Genomic DNA, 24,194 nt, shown 5'->3' on the forward strand with positions numbered 1-24,194 from the left:
TACTGAGATCACTGGACCCTGACTGACTTCTCAGGATTTGTTAATTCTTTCTTATTTTCCTTCTCCAGCCTCTCCTACAAGATCCCTGTCTTCAGCTGCATGAATTGTTCCTAGGTCCTTTTACCACAGCCTGCCTGAGCAACTAAATCATTATGAAAACAGTCTATTCTCTCCCTTCTACTCCTAGGTCTTTTTGGAGAAAATCAGACAACAGTATGTGTTTACTGAAAGGTCATTGCACAGACCTTTCTCTCCTCTCAAGGGCAGTCCCAAACTTCCCCTAGCTTCTTTCCTCACTTAAGCTGTCTCTAATCTCTTGCTTTCATTCTCGGCAGAAACCTAGTTTTTAAATTTGTGTTAACAATGACAAATTTGATTCCTAAGTAAATTTGATTCCTAACAATGACAAATTTGTGTAGAGCAAAAAGCTTTGAATGCTTTATTTTGTTTACACATGGCAATAGCTCAGTGAGTTAGAGTAACTATCCTTTTTTCACCAAAAAAGGAAACAGATTCTATGAGAAGTTAAAATGACTTGTCCCAATGAGTGTACAGTATATTTTGAATAACCAATTACCCAAATTTATTGGCTTAAAATAATAATTCTTTACTATTTCTCAAGACTTATGGGTCCACTGGCTGGATCTACTGCTCTGGGCTGGAATGACTCAGCTCTTGTCAAGTGGGATTTGGGGACAATTCAGCTTTGCTTCCTGTAGCTTCTTACCTCCTTCTACCAGGTTTATTCTCATAGAAATTACAGGTGCTCAAGAAAGGAAGGAGAAACACCCAACTGCTTTTCCAAACCTCTATTTGCTATCATTTGAACCAAAGCAAAGCACATGACTGAATCCAGAATCATAATGAGAGGAGACTACAAAATGCTGGGCAAAAATAACCCATTAATTTGGACTATAAATGAAACTTATCTACCTCATATAGCTAATAAGTTGAATAAATAAGTTTCAAGATCAAATCTCTTTCAACACAGAGTTCATTTTCTTTACTATAACAGAACAACATAGACTAGGTAATTCATAAAAAAGTTGAGTTATATCATGCCTCAGTATGTATCCAAAAGAATTAAAGTCATATTATAGTATTCCATATTATAGCAATATATGCATACCTGTGTTTATAGAAGAACAATTCCAATAGCCAAATTGTGGAAACAACCTAGGTGTCCATCAATAGGTAAATAGATAAAGAAAATATGTATGTATACACAATGGATTTCTAGTCAGCCATATACAAGAACAAAATTACGTCATTTGAAGGAAAATGGATGGAACTTGAAAGCATCATGTTAAACAAAATAAGCTAGACCCAGAAAGTCAAGGGTTATATATTTTCTCCCATATGTAGGAACCAGAGGGATAAAAGTGGGAAAAGGGGGCGTGCAGGGGGTTGGTCTTGTAGAATATTGAAGGGAGACCGTAGAGTAGAAGCAGTGGGAAGGACAGGTACTGGGAAAGGAGAAGTAATGGGGAATGAAATTAAAATATAATATTATGTGTATGTATGGATATGTAACAATGGGGTCCACTATTAAGTATAATTATAATAATGTACCAATAAAAACAGGAAATTTATTTCTCACAGTTCTAGAAGCTAGAAAGTCCAATGTCAAGGTATCTCTATCTGGAAAGAGCCTTCTTCTTTTGTCATCCCATGGCAGAAAGGAAAAGAGAGAATACGATTTCAAGAGAATGAACTTACAGCCTGAATCCCTTTTATAATCAGTATTAGTCTATTCGTGACAGCAGAGTTCTCATGGCCTAATCACTATTCAAACCATGGCAGTTTCTGTCTCCAGATTCTGGCTGCTTATTTCCTTCATAGTTCCTCTTTTATCTGTCCCCTTAAGTGCTGGCACTTTTGCCCCCTCCTCCAGGATTTTGTTCTTGATTTATTTTTCTTCTCACTACATAGTCTCTCTGGAAGATCCCTAGAGGGCCAAAGCAACTATCTCCATCTTTTTGTTCATTCCTGCACATAAAACCTACATATCTTCTTGTAAGTTCCCATCTTGATAAGACAGCATCTACCTCGAAATGATCCTACATAACTATGTTATCCTCCATAACCAAGGTATTGACATTTTGGGCCAGATATTCTTTGTTGTGGGACCTATGCTGTGCATTGTAGGATCTTTTGCAAAATCCCTAACTCCATTTACTAGATGCCAGTAGGTATAATATCCCTTCCCTGTGTTGTATCAAGGTCCAAAATCTCCAGATACTGCTAAATATTCCTTGGGGAAGTGGGCAATTGCATCTGGTTAAGAGCTATGCTATATCATCATCCACTCCTGTAGATTTAACATTTGTGGCATTTGTTCCTTCTTGTCATTCTTCTTATAACTCATTCAATTAAATTCCACATGGCTCTGTGTCAACATTCTCCAATTGCCTCCTCTCTGGCTGTGGAAGACAAGGTAACTAACACAATACTCCATATTGATTCAAATCTTCCTTGCTTCCTTCCACAAAAAAAAAAAAAAAAAAAGAAAGAAAAAGAAAAGAAAGAAAGAAAGAAAGAAAGAAAAAAGAAAGAAATACTTGTTTTTCAGCCTCACTTGCATCTAGGAATAGCCAGGTGACACAATTCAGCATGACAGTCAAACTGTGGAGTCATTCATCTTGTGTTGCAACTCGGCCGGCCTCATCACTCTGATAGTTGTGTAGCATTAGCAAAGTTACTTAAATTCTCTGTGCCACACCACTGAGACTGGGAATAATAATAGTACCAACCTTATAGTACTATTGTGAAGATAAATGAGTTAATATGTGAAAAACCAGCCTCTACCTCAGAGCAAAGCCTGTCCAAGGAAGGGACATCACCTTTGATCTTGGAAAAACCCACAGAGCACCCCTAGGCACATTCCCACCCTGCTAAGTTGTTTATCTACAAATAACAGGAGAGATCTGCTGTGCCAGGTGTCCCTGACTCAGTCAGGCTAGGTGGGGATCCATAGCAACCCCCTAGCAGCCACCAATCAGCATGAGACAGGGAAATACCTGGGATGCCAGATGACCCTCCCAGTAGTTTATGGTGTTGAGAAACCACGCAGTTCAGCACGTACACCCCCTCTTGGCTTAAACCAACCAGTTCAAATGAATACCCCTTTTGTACTGACCAATCAGCCTTACCCAACTTGTTCCCACCAATGAATGTGCTAATCATGTTTTAGAGTTGTTATTTGATTTTCCCGAGGTGTGTGATGATTTGCTAAGAGATGCTATGATGTATATGAAGTCCCTGCCCTCTCCAAAGAATGTATAAAACTGCTGCAAACTCTGAGCTCTGGGCCTCTCAGCGTCACCAGTTGCTGTGTGTGCACGCGCACGGAGGACCGAGCTAGCTCGCAATAAATACCTCTTTGCTGCTTACATCAATCTTGGATCTGTGGTGGTCTTTTGGGGGTCCTGAATTCGAGCATAACATATGTACAAAGCGTCTAGTACTGTGGGTGGAAGCAAACACTGGGTAAAAATGGTGGCTTTGATATGAAGATGATGGTGATCATGTAATCTTTTTTTCTCTGTCATCTCAAATATCATTATTTCACATCCTATCCCCCATGACTACAATATTCACCTTTTGACTCAGTTCAGGTTAGACTTCCTCTAGAAAATTTTCCTCTCACCTATTCCTTTCTACAATTTGAAGGCCTTTCTCAGATCTTACTTGGTTTCCTCCTGCTCCTAGGCTATGAATTCCTACAAGGCAAGGACCCGATCTTTCTCTCTAGGACCGCCACAAGTGTTCAATACATATTAAATGTTCAGTAAAAGTCTGTGGACTAAATTAATGAGTGAATGAATATTGGTAGCATAGAACAATCTTGCAATTCACTGCACTCCCTTTTACGATCAGAAGATAAAACTCTATCAGATTAAAAAACAATTCCAATTTTACCAACTTAGCAATCTATGGTCATTTTTGGAAAAGGTGGACTTTTAAACAAAACTTGAGACAAAGCTAGTGTAAATTGAAATAAAATCAACCAATTCTCTCTCTCTCTCTCTCTCTCTCTCTCTCTCTCTCTCTCACACACACACACACACACACACACACACACACTAAATAAAAGAAAGAAAAAGAAAAAAAAATAATTTTTTAAAGGAAACCTATTTCATTATCAGTAGCCTGGCAACTCCAGTTAAGCTTTTAAGTAAACTGAAGTCAGAGACTAAATTATTTTTAGGGTAAAGAGAAAAACTATACATGTGACTTCTAACTTTGCAAACATCCTTACACAACATTATTCTAAATAAGTTCATCTAAATTTGGGCAGAAGAGTGGCAATTCTAAGTGTTAACGGACAAAGAAGTCAAAGAAGTCGCAGTTTTAACACTCCATTGATATACTTTCCAAAATGAGAAAATTTTAAAGTTGCCTTTTAATTAAAAGCCTCTTACACACACACACACACACACACACACACACACACACTTTTCATCAGTTGTCTCCACTTAGCAAACTGTTAATAAATTAAAAATACTTAAATTTTCAGGAAACCAAGGGAGCAGCTATAATCTTGAATAATGCAGTGTTTTCATCCCCATCTCTTTGCAGAACAGTACCCACCACAAATGGCTAAGAAGCTTTTCTTCCCTGGGATTAGACTTAACCATCTATCATTTGGCATAACCAACTCTGACAAGTGATTGATCTTCTCTAGATAAAAATTTATTAGATCATTTCTTTTAGGGCAAAGGAACTGTAGGCAGTTTTCTCCAAAATCCTTAAAACAAATCTTAAAATGAACTACTAAAACTAAGGAATTTCTCAAAAGATCCCCCAAGAAAAGTTATATTTCCTTTCCCCTTACAAAACAAGGGTCTCATATAACACACAAACAATGCACTCTTTAAAAGGTAATTTTCAGTGGTACAACCACAAGTCTCAATCCAATGTTCCACTTTCCCTGATGACAATAGCCCTTCAGTGACTCCTGTTTATGTCTTCTAGATGCCCATTAGTGTCTGAGGTGACAGCCAACACAGGGATGCCAAGGGTCATCAGGTGGTTGGTGGAGGGCCCGCATGTCTCTCAGAGCTCCATGAGGTGTCCATGGGACCTCGCGCCCAGGCCAGCCGGGCTCCAATGATAGGGCCACGATTTAGCCCGTCGTCGGGAGGAGGCTAGCGCCCCCATTCACGTCGCCTCCACGCCCACCTCCTCCTGCAAGAGTCCCCTCCCATTGCCACTGCACGGACTCTCGGGTTGCCCTTATTGTTGTCCGTGTCTGTCACTTTGTGGGCCGTGTGACATGAATGGATGAGCTGGGCACACCTTCTGTCCTTCTAGAAAAAAAAGAAAAAAAAAAAACCTTCCCGATTTGTATAGATTCCCCCCCAGCGCTCCCAGAGTTTACGCGGCCGGTCAGGGGGACGCACCGCTTCCCCCTCCCACCCTCACTCCTCCCATCCCTTAAAAAAAGAAACGACCAACGCAAATAAATAATACCGTCCCAAGCCTGCGGCGTCCTCGGTGCCCTCTCCTCCACGCTGGGCTCAGCGCACTCCAGCCCGGGGGAGGCGGCGGTGAGAAGCGGTGGCCGATCCGGCACGGGGCGCGGGCTACAGGCGGGTGCAACTGGCCCGCGGGCGCCGCACTATGCTCCCCAGCTCCGTGGCAGCGGGCGCGTACTGGGACGTGGTGGCTTCCTCCGCGCTCCTCAACCTCCCGGCAGCGCCGGGCTTTGGCAACCTGGGCAAGAGTTTCCTGATCGAGAACTTGCTGCGGGTCGGAGGCTCCCCGGTCGACGGGCTGCAGCCACCCCCACCCCACGGCCCCGCGGCCTCCCTAGTCACAGCTGCGGGCGCGCAGCTCCGGCCCCTGCCCGCCAGCCCCGTTCCCCTCAAGCTGTGCCCAGCAGCCGAGCAAGTCGGCCCCGCCGGGGCACCCTACGGCACGCGGTGGGCATTTCAAGTGCTCAGCCCCTCGGCGGACGGCGCGAGGCTGCCGGGCCGGGCTCCGGAGGACCGAGACTGTGCTTTCCAGCCTTCTGCCCCAGGTGAGCCAGCTCTTCCTTTCTCAGCCGCGCCGACGCCCAGGCGGGCGCCCCACTGGGCTCGCCAGCAGGGCGCACTGCACCAAGGGAGTGCCAGCCTGGGACCTTCCTGGAGCATGTCGAGATTTAGTGGAGATGCCACTTGGGGAGTAAGAGGGAACCACCACTTTTTGTGATTATTATTATTATTATTTTGCCCCATCTCAGCCCATAGTTTCTGTCCTGTCTCCTTCTTTGGACAGGTGGTAGGGCTACCTTGACTTTGGGGCTTTAACGGGAAAACCCTGAAGGCACCTCTAACCGGAAAGGGCATCTCAGTTCCGCGATGCCTGTGAGGCTGGACCAGTTTCATGGGGTTTCCCAAGTACAGCGTTTTTAGTCTCCCCGCTCAGGTCCGGAAGGCCGCCCTCGGGAAAGTTCTTGGCAAGGAGAGTCCAGAGGTCCGCTTTGCGGGCTGTTGCCATCCACCGTTGCGACGGTCTGGGTTGTTCAGGAAAAGGTCTTTGGAAGAAGAGTTGAGCAAAGTTTTGGCTCTCTTTCCTCTTTTTTAACATTTTAGGCGCAAAGAAATCAAGGCCGACTTTTTTTTTTCTTCGCGCTGAGCTGAAAAACAGCTGAATTGGCAACTGGAGTAGGAAGTTCACCAATAAATGGGAATTTACCAAGAGAAGGACAGTTTGGGTTTACGTTAGTTTTACCGTATAAAAACTAGCTTTGTACCGTGTTATTTATTTGCGTTGGATTGGGACGAAGAATGCAGACTGTTGAGTCAAACATTAGGTAAAGTTTATAGGGAGGCTGCCGAAATTAGCGATGATAAAAGGATATGTTTCTTAGAGACTTGGAAACTGAGATCCAATTGGATTAATTTTTGGCTGCGTCCTTAGACGATCTTAACTCATTCTTTTAATCCCAGTGGGTTTGTTCAGAATGACTAATAGATGCTTTTTCAGCATTTTCCATTGTCCCAGCGAACTGCCGGATCAAATTTATTACTAATGGCTTTATAGAATTTAACATGTTTAGAACCTGTCCTAGTCTTTCAGCTTGAAATGGTTACTAACAGAATGGAACAAATATAATTATATGAACACAGGTCTCATTCACATAGTGTAAAACCTAAATGCATTTAGGAACAGGAATAGATAAAGTTAAGGCAAGGCTTATGTGCCTTGTAAGTGTGGATCGCTTTGCTTCTGAAATATGAGGAAAATTAGAAACATGTAAAGCAGGGTTACATAAACAAAGAATTAGTAACTAATCTCATAAATTGTCAAGAAACTTTGTTGATTTGAATAACTTGATGGATTTACCGGTATTGTGTTCGTAGAAATTATTTTTCAAGAATTCTTAAATTGTTAGTGATTGGCTTCTCAACCATGAAAAAATACATAATTTAAACTGTGAGGATTTTACCAATTAAATAAACCAAATGCACATCAAATTCAGATTGTTCAATAACTATTAAAATTATTTCATGTATGTATCCATTTCTTTCAAAATATCACAATGGGTGGGCAAAGGATTTTCTAACTATGTTGTTTTTATTTTCAGGAGCATATTCATTCTTGTGCACATATTAAAGTATAAAAACTCAAAAATTATTTTTTGGAATAAATAAGAGGGTACAAGAATATATATTTCCTTTTAAATGAAAGATTAAGCGTATATATTATCAAATGTTTTGGTCAACCCTCATGAAGACTTGATGTGTTCCTAGGTTAATTTTCACTTGAACAAACAACCTTTTGTTTCAAAGGGCATTTTTGTAAAGAATGCATCCAATTTTTGAAAGTGGGAAAATATCTAAAGAAGGAAAAAGCCCCATAAGTTTGTGCTTTTTAAAACCAGAATTTACATTTATTTTTATAATTTAACAAGTGATATAATTTTCTGAACATTGTCCTAGTTTTATTTAAGTGACAGATTCTTGTCTTACTAAATGTCATAGAAATTCTTTATGTAGTGTAAATTATGAAGTTGTAATGAGTGCCAATGATTTTAGCTGTTACCTGGAAATTAGGTGAGTATGAACTAGTGATTGATGTTCTGTAGAGAGCATAAAAGAGCTATTGTTTTCAGAAAGATAACAATATTTCTTTTTGAAATATCAGTGAACAATTAGTACTAATCTTTTAGACACTAACTTGGGGTAAAATTATAAAATATGATTTTAATAATTTGTACATATTGACAACCCGCTTTATTTCAACTTAATTTGTTGATTGCATCTGTCTAGATGTTGAATAAGGACATGCAGAGTTATTTTTAAGTGCACTAATGAAATACTGCATTATTTAAAATTTAAGGGATTTATGCCACTATGTGTATTTTTGCTTCATAATTTTGATTACCTACTACTAATTATACTATATATTTAATTTAGTAAATGCTTACTGAGGGTGTCTCATGTATCAACTTCTGTTTTAGAATCTTGGCATAATAATGGAACAAAAGAAATAACTACCCATGTGGGGGCTTACATTCCATGTTCTATAGGTTACCAATCAATCATTCATTAGCTTTTTTAATCTTCATAATGGGCCAACAAGTTAGCTGTTGGGATTCATCTCTTTCTACAATGAAAAATATTGTTTCACTTACTAATTTTATTTCCATCCCAAATATTACTTGAAATATCTGTGGTGTTGTGAAGCAGAAAAAGTTTTTTTTTTTCCTCCAAATCTTCAAATTGGCACTTTAGTTTGCCTTCATTGACTATGATAACCTGAAAAGGAATGGGACAACCAGTTGTATTCCAGTCACCCTAATAAATCAGATTGTGATTTTATATCTCAGCTTATAAGGAAAGAAATTGACTTTCTTGTCATAAGACATATCTGAAAGGTGGGGACAGGTGAGTGGTAACCCAGCTTTACAGGTCATGGATGAAAGTATAGCTGTCAGTGCTTCATCCTGAAAACTGGCAGGTTTGAATATTTAGAGCAAGAAAAGGAACACTTCAAATTATGTATTGTTCAATTGTTTATATAGAATAATTTAAACACATTCCTTTATAATCAAAGAATATCCTGGAAGGTTTGAGAGGGGCACATTTAGTGCAGTAGTGTGTAATGAATAGATTCACCTCCACTTTTTTTATCTGAGAAAAAAAAAAAGTCTCAGACCTGTTATAGTTTATTAGTGGAAATTTGGAGGCTTTCTGAGTAAAATCCTAATGGTCAAAGATCCTCCCTCCAAAGTTCGCTAATGTCAGTATTTGGAAAGTATTGTTATAGATTTAAATACCCACATGCTTATGTATAAAAGGATTTGGAATGCGAAAAGCTGAGTATTTTTAATTTATCTTGGTTATGAGAATGCCGTGAATTTTCAAATTGATGGTAATGACATCGGTGTTCTTCAAAATAAATAGAGCAAATAGTTTTGCTTTTTAGTAACATTTGTTATTTTAGAAATAATTGACAAAACCTATTTTGTATTAAATCTTGTGCTGCATATAAAATGATTGGAAAGACGATATTCATTCTGGATAAGTAAGTTTGTTATTTTTTGTTAAAAAGTAATTTTGCCAAGTGAGTGGTACTCCATAGGACAGAAATGGAAGATCCTTAGTATTTTTTGTTGTCATTCAGCTAGGGTTGTTTACCTATTATTCCTTGATTTTGTCTGAAATTACATACATTTATGTTTTGTATTCAAAATGGTACTTTATTCCTCATTTATTGAGATACACTGAAAATAGGAAGTGATATAGACTGTCATACATTTTAGGCAGTTGGAATATGGATAAAGGATGAATCTGTGTTCAAAGCGAGGATTCCAGTCTAACTGAAGACTTTGTGATCTAATTTAATTCAGTTTGTAATTTTTGTTGTCAAACTAAGCTCTAGGTTTGTTTTGGAAAAATGAAATATTGCAATCTTAAATGTTAATGCTGACCCAGAACCAGGATGAGAGTGTCGACCCAGAACAGAACAATGATGGTACCTATGCTAGCAGTTTTTTACTCTGGCCATTAGCCCAGCATTCCTTTGGTAGAATTTATAGATAATATCAGAACCATATTTTGCTCTATCTGTATATATTTTTATTCTGCTTAATATATCTTTGTAGGTAACTTATATCAATACCTTTTACATAGTTTCTGAATAATCTGCTGTGAACAAATTGTTAAATGGCCTCTAAGTTCATCAATACCTTCAGGTTTGAGAAATTCTTGCATTAAATAGTACTAATAGAACTTATAGGTAGTCCTTTTATGTTTGGTACTGATGGAGTAAGCCACACTCCTTAGAAAATAATATCTGAGTTGCAGCTGCAGTGGGACAACAATTTATATACACTTAATTTGCCTTCAACTTTAGCATCTGTTCATCTCCTACCCCCAATACATGCTTCTCTACTTTGTTCAACCAAGTCAATCACAATATGGTAACTTATATTTAAGCTATTGAGGTTTAATAACAAAATAAAGGAGTAAATCCAGCAGTCAAATAGGAACATTTAGTATTTTGTACTAACTCTTATTTACTTTAGATATTTGAGGGGTAATTTTAAGAGGTAAAATGGATTGAATGCCCAGAAATTTAAGTACAGGCTTATGTAGAATTTAAAAATAAAGATACTAAGTAAGGGTACCACATGTGATGGGCTATTTAAAGGGATTGTCAAGTTGACTTTATCTATTGATCTGCCTATCTATCTAGACTTTTTTTTTTTTTAATGGTGCTAGGGACAGAAACCAGGGCCTTGCACATGCTAGGCAAGCACTCTACCACTGAACTCTGTCCCTAGCACTTTATGTTTGCTTGCCATCATTGTGGCTCAAATCTTGGAACCTAAGCTGTGCTTTGGACTTCCTCTTTGTATGTGTCACTTCATTCTTGTTCCTGTGCCCACCAGAAAACATCTCTCTTTGCTGTAAGTAGATATTTCATGGTTTTGTTTGCCGCTGAACAATGATAGAAATGATAACAACTTGAAAGTATCCAAGGAGACAACCTCTCTGCATTTCTGTTTAATAGTTTTGTTCATAAAATGCTTTGAGGTTCTTTGACATAGGAAAGGTTTTTACAGAAGTAAAATGTTCTGTTGACATTGTTCATAACTTGAGAATCCATCTTATTTGTTTTGAGGGAATTTTATTTGCTGCCCTTAAAGTTTTTTCTTACAGTTTTTTGTTTGTTTGTTTGTTTTTTATGGTAGTGGGGCTTGACCCCAAGGGTGTTTTACATTGAGCTATACCCAGAGCCATTTTTTAAAAAAATTTTGAAACAGGGCCTCATTAAGTTGCTGAGGTTGGTCTTGAACTTGCAGTTCTTCTATCTTAGCCTCCCGAGTCACTGAAATTACAGGTGTGCACCACTACACCAGCTCCTATTTTTTTCTTTATATACAGTGTAAGTACACATTTTAGATCAGTTTAAATAACTTAAGTTTTCATTGAAATGCACCTGGAGTCTGCCAGGAGTGAAAGGCAAATTGTAAAATAAAACAATATGATTTTATCTAGGAATGCTTGTTAGAATCCTCATTTAAGACTTCATTAGATCATGTTTCTATTTTATACTCTCTTAGTAAGAAATTGGATTTTTGCCTTAGCACATAATATGCTTACCAGACCCTTGTATATTTTATTCCAAAATATTTTATTTCACTTTAAGTAATGTTTCCACTTTTAATGAAATCTCTCCCTTTAATTCTTTTTAGCCTCCAGTCAGTTCTTAACTTGGCAATGCCAAATGATTCATCACTTTATATAAAGTTACCATAACTGATTTCATTTTTAATAGCATTATTCATTTTGTCAACCAGTTATTAGTTGTGAATATTTCAGGGGCATAGTTTTGTGAGTTATGTGAACAGTAAACTTGAGGCACTAAAATTCTCTCTGAAGTCAAAGATCAAAAAGCCTCTAGAAGTTTTTAGACTTTTCTTTCAGAACCAAAGAATCCAGGAAAATGAAAGAGAAAAAAAAAAAGAAGAAGAAGAAAGAAAGAGGGGGGTGATGAACCTGTTTAAAATATATTGTGGGATATTTAATTGACTTGTTATTTATAAATATTCCAAAGATGAATTAGGTTTTTCACTTTTCAATAAAACCTTAATCTTCATAATTCTAAATGACCATCAGAAATAAAATATATATTATATTTCTACATGTCTGCTTGAGAAGACGCCAAATTATGTGTTCTTAAAAACTTCAAATCTCTAATATTTTTCTCAATTAAACTATGGGAAGGAGTTTGTTATTCTTTGAGAAAATTTATGTATATTCACAAGATAATAAAAGCATGACTGCTTGGCAAGTTTTTAAATAGACTAACCTGAGGCTGAGTTGAGTTAAAGTGCATTGTACCAATCCTGTAGTTCATATGGGGTCTGAAACAAAAACACAATCTGACTCTTCAATCAAGAATAGAATCATACCTTCTAATTTATGAATTCTTTATAGGTACTTTTGCATTGCAATTAATCCAAGAGACTTTGTGCTCACAAAGCCTAACATATTTACTTTTAGGTCCTTTATAATAATAAAAAAGTATAATAAAAATAATAAACATTGACAATGCTTCCTCCAAAGCATAAGTGACAAGTTTGGTAAATTTTTAACAACCATATGGTTTTCTGATCTAGTTTTATCAGCATTTGTGTCATTTTAAGGTTTAAATTCAAGTCTAAGCTCTTTATATTACCGATTGAATAACCCTAAGCAATTCCTAAAACTTCTTTGAACCTCTGCTTTTTTAAATTTCAAAATGTGAACAGATGGTCGGGTCAGCACTTGACTTTCAAGCACATAAGTCAGAGCCCATTGAGAAGGAACAGGAAAAGATGTGAAAAACTTCTTCCCACTACTTCACCATAAATAAACTGTTAGAAAAAGAGGTATTGCTGTACAAGAACCCATTCCAAAACTTGGTGGCTTAAAAGAAACCATATTATTTTTCCCTCACAGTTTTGTGCACTGACTGGGTTCAGTAGGGAGATTCTCACTTGGAATCTGGTACAGTTACAGTTGGTTTCCAGTTGGGGCTGCAGTCATCTGGAGGATCTACTGTCTAGATGTCTAGGGCTACTCACCTGACTGGCAGTTGACATTGGCTGTAGACTAGGTGCTCAACTGGAGCTGTTCATTGCAGCACCCATGCTTGGATTTTCCTGGTGGCTTGACCTTCTTATTGTGCAGAGTCTGGGTTCTTAAAGAGAGCTTTCCAAGAGAGCGAACATTCCAAAAACCCCACACGGTTTTGGAACTGTCGATATTCCGGACATTCTGGAACTTCTGTGACATTCTGGAAACCTCCCAGACCAGGTCTTATACTTTTTAACTTATGAACTAGTCCAGCAAATTCCAGAATGTCACTACTGTCATTTTTCTGTATTAAGCAAGTCACTAAGACCCTCCCAAATTCAAGAGGAGGGGAGAGAGACCACACCTTTCAATGGAAGGAATACCAAATAATTTGCAGGCATTTAAAATCTTCCAGGGGGTGAAATAAGGATGATGAACATCAGACACAGTTCCCACTATACCCATCTTATTTTGACCAGGTAGGAATTAATCACATACAGTGGTGTATAGCTAGATGCTCAGAGAGGAAAGCAAAGCCTTTTAGAAGTAGAGTTTCAAGGGCTACAGATACCATTTCTCTTCTGTGACACTGAATTTATAAATAAAGTAGAGCAAAACATTTCCTAAAATTTAGCTTTTTTGTTTTGGAGCTGCTAATGAAAACTTCTCAAAAGGGTGAGGCAGCAAAGCTGGTGACCCTAGACAACAACAACAGTGGACAGTCACAATGACTAATGTCCCACAGCTGGAGGGGAAACCAGCTTCTATCCAGTAGTTGCAGTTGTGAGGATTCATGAGAAAATGTTGATGGAAGTGTCCAAACAAGTAATGCTTATGGTTGCCTCTTGCTACACAGTGTTACTATGGTCACAACCTTCCCTATAGACTTTCCTTTTCCCATTTCATCTCAGCCACCACTCCAGGTGAATTTTCCTGAAATGTAGCTTTCATCATATTACCCAGCTACCCAGGAAAACATAAATTATCCTCGTTGATGACAATCAAAGAAAATAATCTCTTTGGCTTTCAGGACCTCATTCCCTCAGCAACATTGATCTCTTCTAGCCACTCTTGTCCCTTTGACCTTGTCCCAGTACCAGACTGTTCTTCTTAAGCTTTTTCATGCATCCTAACCATTCTTACCTCCTTTCCTTTGTTCATATGACTTAACCCCCAATGCGGTCTTTTCTTTTCTTTTTGTCATTCCAAATACTTCCAAAATAGATAAAGGTCCTAATTAAGATGTTTCTCCTGCTTAAAGCCTTCTTTGACCAAACCTTCCTAACAATATTCTTTTTATTTGCTTCTATTTCAGTAGAAGTCTGGACCATATTGTTTCTTTTTATGTGTTATGTTATTATGGATCTGGAATTACGTAATAATGGCAGGAGAAAGGCTAACATTTATTGAGTGACTGTTAAGTATCAGAAATTGTTTTATGTTCTTTTCAGTGATCTCATACTCACTAGCCATTATAATCACTTGTGGAATTTGTTTAAAAAAATGCTGTGCAAGCTGGGGCAGTGGTGCATGCCTGTAATCCCTCCCGCTTGGGAGGCTGAGACAGGAGGATTGCGAGTTCAAAGCCAGCCTCGGCAACTGAGAGGCACTAAGCAACTCAGTGAGACATTGTCTCTAAATAGAATATAAATTAGGGTTCGGGATATGGCTCAGTGGTTGAGTGCCCCTGAGTTCAATCCCTGGCACACACACACAAAAAAATTCTGTGCAAGGTACCCACTCCTACCTACTCTGATTTAACCCAGTTGGTGTGGGGACCAGGTATCTGTGTCTTTGAAAAATAGCCCAGGTAATCCCAATGTGTTGAGAACCACTGGTTAGGGAAATGCACAGTATGAAATTCTTAAATTTCATCTTTCCTTGGGGAGTGCCTCAGCTTTGACAGAATATATTTAATGTGGAGTACTGAGAAATTTTTATATTTCATTTTTCATTAACATAGTCAGATATTTAAGTTAAGGAAGTTTTTGTTTTGTTTTCTTTTTTAGAATCATAAATTCTTGTAGGAAGGGAAACTTGTCCCAGTACACAGTGCAACACCTGGCATTTGATAGATGATAGGTGATCCATATTATTTGCCTTGAATTAAAAGGACAGAATCAAACTGCACTTGATTTGGCTTCTTAAAGAGCTGTATTAAAACATTAAGACAGGGTCTGGGGTTGTGGCTCAGCAGTAGAGCACTCACCTCCCATGTGTGAGACTCTGGGTTCGAGCCTCAGCACCACATAAAAATAAATATGTGAAATAAAGATATTGTGTCCAATTACAACTAATAAATAAATATAAAAAATTTAAAAAAACATTAAGACCTATGTTTTTCTGTCTGGAAAATACTCTTGGGGCAAAAAATACTGACTTCTATTGTTTCTCAATGAACAGAGGGGAAAGGATGAATTTATCTAACTTTTTTTCCCTGCTGATTGAGGGCAAGGATTGCAATTGAATCACTAAATGAATTGCTTTTAGGTTGACTGCGTGATAAATAAATCAAATCTCATTAAATAACTGATATTTCTTAGATCTAACTACTCAAGGAAAATGTTTCACTATTCTTTAAGAGTTTTTTTCTCTAGATTATCTGTTCAGTTGTATATTATTTTCAAATCAGAAGTTTAGGTTTCTTTATTCCCAGAGTCTGTGTACCTGGTACTTGAAGGAGATCATTAAAACTAACCTTTCAAAATTATTTAATTCCCTGTTGTTCTTTCCCAGAGATTTTTATTTTTACTATTTTGACCTTCTGCAGTAGTAGGATATATTGGAACCTTGTCTCATTTCTCCTCATCTTCCTTGAAATGTGCTTCAGTCTGCGTAGCATTACAATGGAACGCTGAAATTTATTTAAAAGTTTTATTGGTGATCTTTGGTATTTTGTCTTTGAAATGTCACCTCAAGTCAGTTAGTACCACAGTTTGCAGTGATAATAAAAAGAATTGGTTTCACACCAATTGATCTCCATGGTTCTTCTCCATCAATAAAGAAGAATGAAAATAACAAAAGTCAACTAAAATAATTGTTTTCTAGACAACAGAATGTTGAAAATAATTTCTTTATAGTTAGGCTTGTAACTATTCTTTGCTTGGGATATTTACATCATATAGCGATCTATTTTGATCTATTTAGTTTTGAAAAAGTAAGGCCAGTTCACCTTTAAGTTGGCTCTAAGTTCCCATCTAAAATTGATATTCAAAATAATTAAAAGACACTTTGAATCTGTGTCTTCAAATAAATTAGAACCTTTGATGAGGTGTGGAAAGTTTATAAAGTTTTCTGGAAATGAATGAATTTAGTCATTTGGTTGCAGGAAGATTCTGGTTTAGTTCCAAAAAATTTAAATCGTTTTGTTTGTGAGTTGTAACAACTTCCCATAGAAAATGGAAGTTTGATTTGTTGGTGGAATATGAAATTTGGAGTATCTTGAAATGCTGTACCAATAGGACCCGAGATCATGCTTAGAACCTGTCCCATGGGTGCTCTTTTCATAGGAAAGGACATTCTTTTTCTCTCTTGGGGATCTTAGGAGGTGTGTCTATTTTTCTGGAGTCCAGCTTGGAATAACTGGCAGAGTCTGTAAATGAAATCCCTACCCCTCATGGCTAATAACTAATTACAAAAATCCTTATTGTTTCTCTTGCCTACTTTTTTACTTTGGTGAAAGTGATCATAATCACATTCTGGACAGAGGCCCATTTGAAGTTGAATGTTAATGAATGAAGCAATGAAATGGCTTGTGTTAAATTCGTAGCCAGTCCAGTGCCTGACTATAGTAAACACTCCTTAAATATTATCATTATGACTCTTGTTCAGTAAGTCTACCATGAGTCATTCTTAACACAGTTGAATGATGAAGTAATTGCATCTAAACTGCATTGATGGGGTTTGAATGCTTATCATCCAGTATTAAATGGCCTTTTTCCCCCCTGCATTTTTCAGAGCGTCTTCGAAGTAGATCTTAAGGCTTACAAAAGTTTTCACACATCTGTTCACTTGTCACTTTATTTTCATGAATGTTGAGTTTTCTCTTTTCCTCATTTTTAAAAAAAGTATGTGGCTTACAAATGTTAAAAGTTCAAAATATATTTTAAATGCATTGCATTATTTTAAATAATTATTTCCTGTTGCCATTGAGCACCAAGGCAATCACATGCTCAGATAGATTAGCATTTGACTTATGTCAGAGTAGGAGCATGTGAAAAAAAAGGAGCACTTAATTGGAATTTCACAGTGATTTCCACATAAACCAGCTTAAACAAGGTGTATTTATGTATAGCAATCAGGAATTGACTAATCTCCTGTGTAAATATATGTGTCAAAGAGATGATTTAAAATGGTGAAGAACTTCTATACAATAGAACCTCAAGCTTGGTCTTGTCACAAAGTATGAAAGCCAGTTCTTTAGCCAAACTGGAATTGTTACTGTAGACTTTGACATTTTTTGTAATTACAGATTTTGAAACTGTCATTTTAATTACAACTTTCATGTAGGGTAATGGGCTGTTCCATTAAAACTCTTTCTGGAAAAATTTAATAATAAAATCAGACATCTTCAAACCACATTTATCACAAATGTATTTAATTGATTACTTAAGGAAATAATCTGTTTTCTTTAATCTTTTGTTTTCCCATTTTTAGGGGAAATGGGATGGTAGACTGAGAAACATTTTGGCTAGAATAGAAATTATCTAATTTATATATACCTTGCGTTATTATTTCAGTGGTTTTACTTGGGTACGATCTTATTTCCTGTGTTCTATATTGAACAGCAAATAATAAGCAAATAGATTTTCTTTGGCATTTCCTCCTAGCATAATAAATGTTTAATTTTATGTATGTAAATGCAACATTACTGAATTTTTTCCTTCTACCTAAAAAGAAAAAAAAAAGAAAGAAAGAAAGAAGGAGTTAACATAAATGCTTGATAATAAATACAATGAGGCAATTTTTATATTTAGAAACATAATTCAATTTTTCAAAGTACTTCATATGTCCATGGTAATTATGGAAATATAAATCTGCCTAAATAATGTCATGTTCTTGTAATATAATTCAAGAGATAAAATTTAAATGATTTTTAATTACTCTGATGGTTTTATAATTGATATTAGAACAATTTATGATAAAAATAAAACTAAAAAAAGTTTTTGAACTTTTTGAACACCAAAATATTCTCCTTTTCATACCTTTGCCTTAGTTGCCATATTTTCCAAACAGTGTTAAACACTATTCTCTGGAAATCCAGATACTTAAAAAGTCTGAGAACATTAATATCCAAACTCTCCATTGTATTAAAGGAAGAAATCTGCATTTATGACTAATTTGTAAGGGTTTTCAGGACCCTAAAATACTATAATTATTTTTAACTGGGAAATATGTTTGTGTTGACATCTGCTTTAAATAATTGATGAAAATAAGCATGCATTTATCAATTGATTAAAATGTGAATCTGAAAGTACTGTGTTCTTCAGAAAGGTATGTAGTCATGTCAAGACAATATTCCCTTGTGTAATTAAGAAAATGAAAGAATTTGTCACTTGAATATGACAGGAGAATAGCAAAACTATTTATTTTCAAGTCATGTTTTAAGTTCCAAGGTCATCAATTATGAAAGATACCATGAAGGAGGTGTGTGGGGGAGCAAGCAAGGGCTTAAAGTTTGATCCTTGATTCTTCCCTAAGAACATGAGGGAAATGTCTTAGTCTTGAAGAACATTCATTTAGTTACAAAATATTGATAATTTATGATGTGCTAGGCACTCTGCCTGGTATGCTGTGATTAAAGCAAGTGCCCGCCTTCAGGAAACCTTAACCACATTTATATTGTATTAAACCCACTGTATTAAGGACAGTATATTTAAGCTACTTAACCAAAGCCTGGCATATGGGAAGTTCTCAATAAAGGAGAATTGTTGTTTAAATTCTATAACACCCTTATAACTATTTTTCATCAACTGGGGAATACAGTAAAAAATTTCACTTAAAATGTTAATTTCAATTGAAGTGATATATAATTTCTATGATGGTATTTATACTCAAAATTTTAGAATGGTCTATAATGATAATGAAACTTCAAAAAATTTGTAGAATTTTTTGGACACAAAAATGGGTCTCCTTTACATACATTTGCTACAAGACTAATCATAACTGTTTCATGCATATCTCTTGAAAATTTTATGAGTAACAATTTAATAAAATGAGAACAGAATTTTTTGGCAAATCACTACACTATAAACACTATAAAGACTTTCAGTTTAACTGAATTTCTCTGGAGATAAAATAGGATTATTCTCAAATACTTAAAAACATGTACATATGATCAGAAACACCACTTTTTATTGAGGAATTGTTCAGTAAATGAATTATCACAAACTTGGGAATTTAGTTCAGTATATATTTCAAATAAACTTAATAAAGTGATATAATCTTTTTCAAAATTAAATGTAAGCACATAACATTTAAATTGTTCCTTGGTAAGTAGAATATTTTAGAGCTGTGTTATTTAATGTCATAGGCCCTAGTCACATGAGTCTATTTAATTTAATTAATTTGGGTTAAAATTTCAGTTGCTTTGTCACATTAGCTACATTTCAGGAGCTACTAGATTTGGCTAGTAGTTAAGATGTAGGACAGGACAGACACCGATGTTTGCGTCATCCCGGATAGTTTTTTCTTGGACGGTGTTACTCTAGATATCTTAAATAAAGGAATATTAGATATTCACTACTTGTAATTATGACCTCACAGGACAAGAACTTATAATTTTGATATCTCCACTACATCTTCCAAATCTTGCTGAAATTATTTAGCAAGCACTTTGACAGATGAAGTGTACTTTAATGTGACTTTAATTTCAGTATGAGTTATAATGGAATAACTAAGAAAATGAAGGGCTTTTACTCAGAAAATTAGAAAAGTGGAATTTTGAATATTGTCTAAAAGAATGGCTGATCAAGGAGACCAATGCTTTCTCTGCAGGGCCTCCCAAACCTTTTCTTCTGAGTGCTCCAGCATTCTACTCTGCGTGCTGTGGTGGGTCCTGTCGGCGCCCTGCATCCCCCTCCGCTTTTCCAAGTAAGTTTTTAATGATTCATCAGCAATGCCTCAGTTATTCTGTAAACCAGAGCAGCAGGATTTAATGTGCTCAGGGAAGCTAATTGGTAATGCAATGGCAAGGAGCTAATTCCTCACTAAAAATCACAGCGATCCTATTCAGAAGGCTTCCAGAGATTTATCAAACCTCAGCACAGTGAGCAATTGTGAGCAGTTTCTAATGGCTTTGAAACCTAGGGCTGACATACCAAGGAAAGCAACTTGTTTTCCATTTGATATAAAAAGATCTCTGAGGGACCAGTTTGGCTCTTTCTGAAATGTGTAACAACACTCCTTTAAAGAAGAAAAAAGAAAGGAAGGCAGGCAAAGAAACTGCTGTGTAAAATTCCATCCAGTTTAAAATGTGACACGAAGTCATAAGGTGTCTGTAGAAAAACATTAAAAATTGCCAAGATTGTGAGAGAGGATAAATACCTCCTCTTTATCATCGTGAAGAAAACCAGCCAGAGCTATAGGACATGCTTTCAGGCAGACATTAAAAATCATACAAGCAAAAATTTAATAGCACAGGGTGGGGGGGGGGCCTGGAAAGAGAAGGATGAACTTTCCAAAACTCACAGCGCGTGCACACACACACACTGTCACTTGCAAAGACAGATGTCTAGCTGCAAGTAAAGTTCACCTGGGTCTTGAGATGTCTTGCTAAGGTAAGAATCTGTAGGTAGAGAATTTGTGTTGATGATAAAGAAGTCCAGTGGAGGGATGCGTTTATCTCAGCTGCCTAGGAGAAAACATTGATTCAGTTAACAGTTCTGTCAGGTGAAAGTGAAATAAGAGTTGAGTCAGACTAAAGTACAGAGCTCTATCACGGTTGAATTCAGCTCCTTGCTGCCTCAGTGCATGTGTTTTATGAATGTTTCAGGAGAGCAGTTGCTCAACAGAATGATTCCTGACAAGTGAGGCAGCAAATGCTGGCCGTTTAATGAGCTTCAAGCTTCTGAGCATCTCTTTAGGGGGCTGATACTTTCCCACAGAGCACTTTACATGGCTGGGACCCAGCACAATGGGTGACAGACCCGTGACCAATCATCACTTTCACTTGACTCATCCACACGCGACCTCACCACGATTTTTCACTCTGCAGATGAACTTTAGGAGCCATTTCACATGGAAAAGGCTTGGGCAAGGGTCAGTTGCCCTTTTGTATGGTCATAAAGCAAGGCTCTGTGTGTCAGTCTTTTCTCCTGTCTCACATTCCAAGTGAATTTCTGGACACCATTTAAAGCACTTGACTGAAAAATAAAGCAGTGAATGAAACTGACTTTTATAGACTCATTCTAGCTCATCTTCCCATATAACCCTGTCCACCTGAAAAGGGATTTAGTGGATGAGCTGAGTGTATACAGGGACTTGCTGAATACATAGGGCCCATTATCAACTGTGGGGATTGTTTATTAACCAGGACTGATACACTACTATTTTGGAAGTGACCTATTAATTGTCCATTTAATTAGAATGTATTGAATTCAAATAGCAAAATAGAAACCATGACTAAACCTTTTACTCGCTCCTTCAAGGTGGTCTGCTCTGAAGAAGATTGAAAGCTGTTGTGCAAATTAAGGAGACATTTATCACCATATATTAGAGTAGCAGGCCAAGATTTCGGGAGCGGGGCCTTAAAAACCCAAATATCTGATACCATGCCCACAGTGGCATCTCTGCAAAATTAAATCTTTGGTGTTACATTCTGGGGGAGGAGGTTAAAAGGGATCCCACACTTCGTTTCATTTGTTTCACCCTGATATGCTACTATCTTCTGCTTTAGAAAATCTCTGGTGGTACAGTTCAGGTAAGTAGAAGTGGGCAAAGAAAAATGCCACGTAACTGATGGACATTCACATATGTCTGTGAGTGTGTGTGTGTGTGTACGTGTATTTATTTTATAGTGGCATTTTAAGAGCCTCTGAGCCATGGAAGTTTGGGCCAGTTTAATAAATAGAACAAATAATAGTAATGCTAACAACACTTCCTAGACAACTTCATCTCTTTGACTGCTTGAGAGGGTAAGATGGCCTTTCTTCCATCTATTCCTTGGTCTTTCCTATTTTATGTCCTTTGCATAATTGTCGTAAATTATTGTGTTTATCCCTGCAGGTTGGAAGTCTTGCATTTTATATTTTTTTAAAAAAAAATAAATATAAAGCTAAAAATCAGTGCACCTCTGATCTAGGATAATAAATGATGCATTTAGTTTGCCTGCCTTTCTAAAGTTGGCATTTAAGATGGTTTAGAGATGACACAAATGTTTTTAATAAAGACTGGTGTCTCATTATTAGTTATGCACCAAAATGAATTTACTTTTTTGTTTATAATGTTCACTCATATTGGCAGCAACTAATAATGAAATGGTGTAATTATGCAGTCAGTAAAGACTTTTACATAAATAACCATGATACCAAGAACAGTTAATGGTGTATAATCTGCACAATCCTTTTTACTGAAGGCGTTTACTAGATTTTCTTTTTTTCCCTACTTCTTTTAATAATAAGAACAATGTTTATACCCAAGTTTTAAAATTATTTTCCACCGTACAAAGGAAGGAAAATGAACTGTCCAAGTGAACTTGTATTAAGTTTTGCTTGGTCAGCCAAAATTAAGGTTTATACTAAAAATTTTAATAACTGATGAAATCGATGGCCCTCATCAGTTTCACAAGTTGACTTCACTTTTTCCAAAAGCCAAGGATCAGATCAACCCAGTCGTAACTATGAAAGTGGAATATCCTTTTGACTCTGAACATGATTCATTTGTTTAATATTGATTTAATTTTTAACTTCTTAGGTTTACAATTGACTCCTTGTTGTAATGTGGAAACAGTCATTCATCCAGTGCCCTTCTCACATGCAGTAAATAGTTTAACAGGCTATTTAAGCACAACCCTTATGGGGGAGGGGGAAATTAAAAGGCAGTGGTAATAGTTCTCCCCTTCCCCAACCCAGTGAATGGAAAAATCTTTGATATTACATCCATGAAGTTCTTTTCAAAATAACACATTTCTCAGATAAAATAAAAGGGCAAGTTCCAGATATGATGTGGAGAATGACTTTTTAAAAACTACCTGAGAAAAATAGGAATCTTAATTATGTAGGTTAGCTCATTGAGTTAATCAGGTAATTATTCCATTTTTGTCTTCAAGTACCCAACTTGAATTTGACCTTTCAAGAATTTTATGCCTTAAAAGACAAAGCCTCAATTTTGAGCAATATGCAAGTCTGAACAGGGGAAACATTTTTTTTCTGACACAAACCACTCTGCCTTTTTCTTAGGATAGGAACTCACATTTTGTGTTTTGAGATCATTTTACCATCTTACCTGCCTTGTTGAAACAGAAGAGAACATAATATACTTTCTGAGTTTGAGTTTAGAATTTAGTTGAAGGTGACAGGGAAGGGACACTCTTTTTATTGTTGCAAATGTAGATTGGTTCTGTGAGTTTAATTGTCAACAATGGGCTGTATTTTGATTAGTGATCTCATCATCTGACCTGTTAGTCTTTTACTCTCTCAGCTGGAGTGGTGAGCCGGCTGTGGAAGCGAACCAGGACCTATGGAAACTCACACAAGGCTGCATACACAAACACACATAATTTTTTAAAAAATATATAGAATGTTTAACTTTAGCACTGTAGGATCTTAAGAGAGATGTAGCATTTTTTTTTCCAATAAAACAAGAAGCCTAATTATATTGTCTAAAATGTAATTGAGTTTGTGCAATAGTTGAATATGGGTATTGTCTTCTCAAAAGTGAAGGGAGGGGTATTCCATAGATAAATGACATTCGGTCAACCAAGAAGAATGTTTAAAGAAGTCAGAGGCTCAAAGACAATGGGTTTTCCAAGTTGATGACTCTATTCAGCAGTTGAAGAGAGCAGTGAAAGTGTTGCAGTTACATTCCTAGAGTGGAGTTCCTTTTTTCTCCAAATGTTTAGTCCAGAGGGTGATGAGGGGAGTAACTGCTTGGAGATATGAGTGCTTGTCCCTGATCTTATAGGTAGTCCTTGCC

General features: G+C 36.8%; 1 protein-coding gene across 1 annotated transcript in view; it reads left to right on the forward strand.

The window, feature by feature from the left end:
* Nucleotides 1-5,625: 5,625 nt before the first annotated feature.
* Dbx2 (developing brain homeobox 2) overlaps nucleotides 5,626-24,194 on the forward strand; it is a 32,390-nt gene continuing 13,821 nt past the window's right edge. The window contains exons 1-2 of the mRNA XM_026401406.2: nucleotides 5,626-6,025; nucleotides 20,058-20,153. Of these exons, the coding sequence (XP_026257191.2) occupies nucleotides 5,626-6,025; nucleotides 20,058-20,153 (496 nt within the window). The remainder of the gene's footprint in view (nucleotides 6,026-20,057; nucleotides 20,154-24,194) is intronic.

Source organism: Urocitellus parryii, chromosome 5, assembly GCF_045843805.1.
Source record: "Urocitellus parryii isolate mUroPar1 chromosome 5, mUroPar1.hap1, whole genome shotgun sequence".
Lineage (NCBI taxonomy): Eukaryota > Metazoa > Chordata > Mammalia > Rodentia > Sciuridae > Urocitellus > Urocitellus parryii.